This window comes from Mus pahari, chromosome 7 (genome assembly GCF_900095145.1).
Source record: "Mus pahari chromosome 7, PAHARI_EIJ_v1.1, whole genome shotgun sequence".
In the NCBI taxonomy this organism is placed as follows: Eukaryota; Metazoa; Chordata; class Mammalia; order Rodentia; family Muridae; genus Mus; species Mus pahari.
In genome coordinates this window covers 75,824,941-75,830,409 of record NC_034596.1, presented here as the reverse complement: position 1 = coordinate 75,830,409, position 5,469 = coordinate 75,824,941, and the positions used below count along the sequence as shown (strand labels likewise).

The 5,469-nt window shown below is 41.1% G+C and overlaps 1 protein-coding gene across 2 annotated transcripts in view; it reads left to right on the top strand.

The window, feature by feature from the left end:
* The window catches only part of Erh (ERH mRNA splicing and mitosis factor), an 11,284-nt gene extending 6,291 nt beyond the window's left edge, over positions 1-4,993 (top strand). For both annotated transcript variants that reach the window (XM_021201719.1, XM_021201718.1), the window contains 2 exons: positions 1,442-1,562; positions 4,486-4,993. In XM_021201719.1, the coding sequence (XP_021057378.1) occupies positions 1,442-1,562; positions 4,486-4,588 (224 nt within the window). In that variant the 3' untranslated portion in view covers positions 4,589-4,993. The remainder of the gene's footprint in view (positions 1-1,441; positions 1,563-4,485) is intronic.
* The last annotated feature ends 476 nt before the right edge of the window (positions 4,994-5,469 follow it).

The following is a 5,469-nucleotide window of genomic DNA, read 5'->3' as shown; positions in this document are numbered from 1 at the left end:
AAAAAAAAAAAGTTATTTTAGAGGTTCCTTATGAGCTTATATACTACAATATAGGGCATGTTGCCCACAAGTAACTAACTTGTTCCTTGAGCAGTTGGTGGTAGCAATGGACTGAACAGGTAAATTTTCCATTTGTAGAACATTTTGCTGGTTGGAAGTTAACAGGTAATGTGCTCTGTTGATAATTGTTAATGCTACCATTATTGATTGTGGAGGTTTGGTTTGGGTTTTTTTGAAACGGTGTATAGTAAGCTAGACTGAAACTCACTATAGCTGAGGATGAGCATGAACTTCTGTCTTAGATTCTCAAATGCTGGGATTACGTATGTGACTACCACACCTGGTTTTCTTGTATTGGAGTATTTACAAGCTTTGCTTGTGCTAATGCTTCATAGATGTCACTTCAGATATACTCTGTAGAACCCCATGGAAAGGTGTTTACTGTTGGTCAGGTAAGGTTTTCTGGGTAGAGGTATTTGTCCTCGGTTGTGTGATAAATAAGCGAGCTTTCTGGATTTCTCTTGAGTCCAGCATCTAGGCGCTTCAGTGCCAGATTAGGGTAAGTTCCAACTTTGTCACCAATTACTGTGACTTTTTCCATTGCATCAAAATTTAAAGGTAAAAGAATCACTATGGACTGTAGAGATGGCTCAGCAGTTAAGAGCACTAGCTGCTTTTCCAGAGGTCCTGAGTTCAATTCGCAGCAACCACAGGGTGGCTCACAACCATCTGAAATGGGATACAGTGCCCTCTTCTGCTGTGTCTGAAGAGAGTGACAGTGTACTTACATATGTTAAGTAAACAAACATAATTTTTTAAAATTTTGGGTGTTTTGGGGTTTTTTTTTTTGTTGTTTTTTCGAGACAGGGTTTCTCTGTATAACCCTGGCTGTCCTGGAGCTCACTTTGTAGAACAGGCTGGCCTCAAACTCAGAAATCCACCTGCCTCTGCTGGGAATAAAGGCATGCACCCGGCTTAAAATTCTGATTTTTAAAAAAAAAAAAAAAAAAAAAAGATTCACACTACAGCCTGGTTGGTGGATCACACCTTTAATTCCAGTACTTGGAAGCAGAGGCAGGAGAATCTGAGTCCCAGGACAGCCAGGGCTATGTAGACAGACCCTGTCTTGGGAATGGAAAAACAACAACAAAAGAATCACAATATTATCTGTAAAGGGTCATTGCTAATGACCAAATAAACATAGGCCCTGAGCTAGCAGTCTATCCAGATGCCTAGCTCAAACCTTAGTGTTTGTTCAACTGCAGGGGTTTGAAGTAACCATCTAATTATATAAAGCACAAAATAGTTATCACTACTGTCAAAAATTTAAATTGCTAGTCACAAAAATTAAAACAAAAGTGACCAGCCTGTAGTGCTTTTCCAGATCAATTTTCCTAAGGTAAATACAGCTCTACTTATGTTCTTGTTCTCTCCCCCACAGGTGTTTGTAAAATGTATGAAGAACATCTGAAGAGAATGAATCCCAACAGCCCTTCCATCACATACGATATCAGTCAGTTGTTTGATTTTATTGATGATCTGGCAGACCTCAGCTGTCTGGTGTAAGTATTAGCCACATATCTTTTAATTTTTATTTTTCTGGTTTTTGTCCATTTATATAGTTGCCAGTGTTTCACTTACATATAAATAAAAAGCTAAAATGACGCTATAGAGCTGAAGGTATGAGAGGCTTGGCAGTTGCTAGTGTGAGGTGAGGATAGACGGGCTCCACGTTGTGTGGGATAACCCTTGTCTTGGGTTCTTATCCCTTTTTCCTAAAGTAATTGTTTTCAGATTAAAACCAAGGTTCTGTTCTTGAAGTCTAATTTAGTCTTACCCTGTAATAAACAGGGCTTGTTGTTTCGTTGATGTGAGATTTTAGATTCTGATGTGCTTGTTACATTTTATTGTCAGTAATACAATAAAATATTGTACTGTAGTCACACCTTGAAGTAGACTAGATTGGCACTTATTTAATTAGAATATATGAACAGAGCATGATCCTAGGAAATGATTCACTTTTGGGAAATTTCCATAAAACAGCGAGTGTTAATGAAGAGCTGATAGTTTGTATTTGATTAGGCGTGTTAGACAGTGGGAAGCCTATGCACTGTAGTAAACGACCTCTGGCCTGACCGCTCAGAAACTAATTGGTGTTGGTAATAGAGAGCATTTCTCCTTTGGAGATTATTTTCCTTATTGGAAATTGGTCCTAAGGGTGGGGGTGGAAGGCAAGCTTATAATTTCAGCTAATTGGGAGTTTGAGGCAGGAGGATGGAAAGTTTAGTTTAAGGCTAGACAACTTAGCATAGACTTGGGTGTGTATAGCTCAGGGTAAACTGCCTGCTTACCAGGTACGAAGCCCCATTTCAGTCTTTAGTGCCGTGAATCATAATAGCTTAGTAGATACTGGCGAGGGTTCTGATGATGCCTGGAGTGTTGAGCTGTACTGTGTATAATGGCTGACAAGATTTATGATCTGTGGGAAGTTAATCTTGCCCGGCATCACTTGGCTATTAGGTTGCTTCATTTTAACCCTTGATTTTCTTACTTCCTTTTTATTTTTAAAAATAATTGTAGCTACTTACAGGAATTTTTTTTTTTTTTTTTTTTTAAAAGATGAAGAGAGCTAATTTGGATACTTAAAGTAATATCCTGTGCTTAGTAACAACTTTGTGGGGTTAGGGGTTGAGGCAGGGCTTCTCTATTTAGCCCTGGCTGTCATGGAACTCACTCTGTAGTAAACCAGGCTGGCCTTGAACTTAGAAATTCAGCTGCCTCTGCCTCCCAGGTGCTGGGATTAAAGGCTTGTGCCACCACCTGGCTAACTTTAATTTTAATACATACTATCACTTGTTTAATTTTTTTTTTAATTTGTATGGTTGTCTTGTCTGCATCTTACTGTCTGTTAACTACATGTATTTCTGATGCTCCCAGGGGCCAGAAGAGGGGGGGTCAAATCCTCTGGAACTGGAGTTACATACAGATGGGTATGAGCCGTTGTGTGGGTATTGGGAATTAAACCCAGGTCCTCTGGAGCCATCTTTCGAGCACCCTCCCCCCAGTTTGTCTTTTTGGTTTGTTAGTTTGTTTGACATAGGGTTCCACTGTATATCCCTGACTGTCCTGGAACTTGCTCTGTAGACCAGACTGGACTCGAACTCAGAAATCCGCCTGCCTCTGCCTCCAAGGGCTGGGATTCTATACCACCACACCTGGTGCTTTGTCTGCCTTGTTAGACTACAGATTTGTTTGTTTGGTATTTTCTGTGTATAGGTGTTTTCGTCTGCATGTATGTCTGTATACTATGTACATGTAGTGCCTTCAGAAGTCAGAAGAGGACACTGGATCCCCTGGTACTGGAGTCACATCACAGACCCATGTGATCTTTACATGTGGGTACCGGGGAGGTCCTCTAGAGAGCAACCAGTGCTCTTAACCACTCCGTAAGCTGTCTCTCCATCCCTGTAGTGCAGCTTTAGTGTGTGTTCCTCCACATAGAGCTGAGTTTTAGGCCAGCTGGAAAGTGTCTCTTCAACTCTCAGAACGATACTTAGACTGACTCAGTGTACTGCAGACTCTGGAAACCTGCTGCTGCTGCTGCTGCTGCTGCTGCTGCTGCTGCTGCTGCTGCTGCTGCTGCTGCTGCTGCTGCTGCAAGTTTTCCTGCCTTCCCCTTCTCTTCTGAAAGAGATGCTCTTCTGAAATTTTCATCTGTAGGCCTTTGGTTTTTATCTTAAAAATAAAATCTTAAAACTATGAGTTCCTTCAGTAGCAGGAAATCATTATTGAAGTAATACCCTATTAGAGGTTTCTTAGTTGATTTCTTAGAATACGTTGAGCTCGTACTAGTGTTTAGCTTTTGCTATTAATCACTAAAGGAATTATAAAAATAGATCAATAAAGATGAAGCTACATAGTAGAAAAAAACACAAGGTTTTTGGTCAGTAAGTGTGTTAACTGGGTGCTCAAGAGCTCTGGGCCAGCCAGGTGTGGTGGTGCACACCTTTAATCCCAGCACTCAGGAGGCAGAGGCAGGCGGATTTCTGAGTTCAAGGCCAGTCTGGTCTACAAAGTGAGTTCCAGGACAGCCAGGGCTATACAGAAAAACCCTGTCTCGAAAAAACAAAAAAAAATGAGCTCTGGGCCTTGGCTTTTACCACCATCAGATCATGCCGGGTGATACAGATCTGTTTTTTAAAACAGCAGCATTGGGTTAGATAGATGGTAAAGAGCACTGACTACTCTTGCAGAGGTTCCCAAGTTTAATTCCCAGCAACCACATGGTGGCTCACAACCATCTGTAATGGTGTGTCTGAAAGACAGCAGCTGTGCTCGTATACATAAAATGAATAAATCTTTAAAAAACAAAGCAAAAAACCCACAGCAGCATTGTCCACTTTTGGTTCTCTTCATGTGTGAAAATATACAAGTTGAAGCCACCCTGGGCAGTTCTAACTGACCGTTGTAACTTTCTGTTCTCAGTTACCGAGCTGATACGCAGACGTACCAGCCCTATAACAAAGACTGGATCAAAGAGAAGATCTACGTGCTCCTCCGTCGACAGGCCCAACAGGCTGGGAAGTAATTGAGTCGGAAGCATTGGGGCTGGGGGTGGACTTGGAACAGGTACATACAGCGTGCTGTAGTGAACCTTTTGTATGATAGCGATCCTGTTTCAACTTCGTTACACCCAAGCCAAGACTGAGTGTCTGACATGAACCGTGAATGATCTTGTCACTCTGAAGTCACCCTGGCCCTTTTGCTCCTTTACTTTCGTTTTTTTACTTAAACATTTTTATGATAATACAAATAGAAAACATTTTTGTCATTTAAGGTTGGTTCCAGTCCTTGAAACTGTTCGAGTCTGCTTTATAGCAGTGAGCGCACTAACCCTTCGTAGGGGGTGGGGTGGGGACAAGGTTAGTTATATCCTCTGGGAAAGTCTTAGTGAAAAATAAAGAAATGTTCTGTAGTTGTATTTTCTCACTGAGTGGTTTTCTTATTTATTTGGGGTTTTTTGTCTCTAAATAGTGAATTGTCTGACAGACCATTTCAGTTTTAGAATCAGCAGGCTGCTACACAAAGAACTTGAGTTCACATTTGGACACATTTTGCTGTGATTTTTATGACATTAAGCCTTTACCTCATTTTTTCCAACCATCAATAAATCTCATTTGTAGTGCCAATATTTGTATCTGTTGTGGATACAAATATAAGATGCTTCTATACTCAATAGTAGGAGTGCATCCCGTGACAAATTGGAAGTAGTCTAAGTTCGAATGCATTTGGTGCTGCAACCTAAGCACAGGACACATAGCTTTCCTTGTGGCTGGCTGTGGCTCACCCCACTACAGCTGACCAGCATTGCTAGAGAGTATCTAGACCTGGTATCATCAGCTTAGGACAGAAGCAGAATTCAAAACACAAAATGACTGTCTTTCACACCATCCTAAGTAGGAAACCATA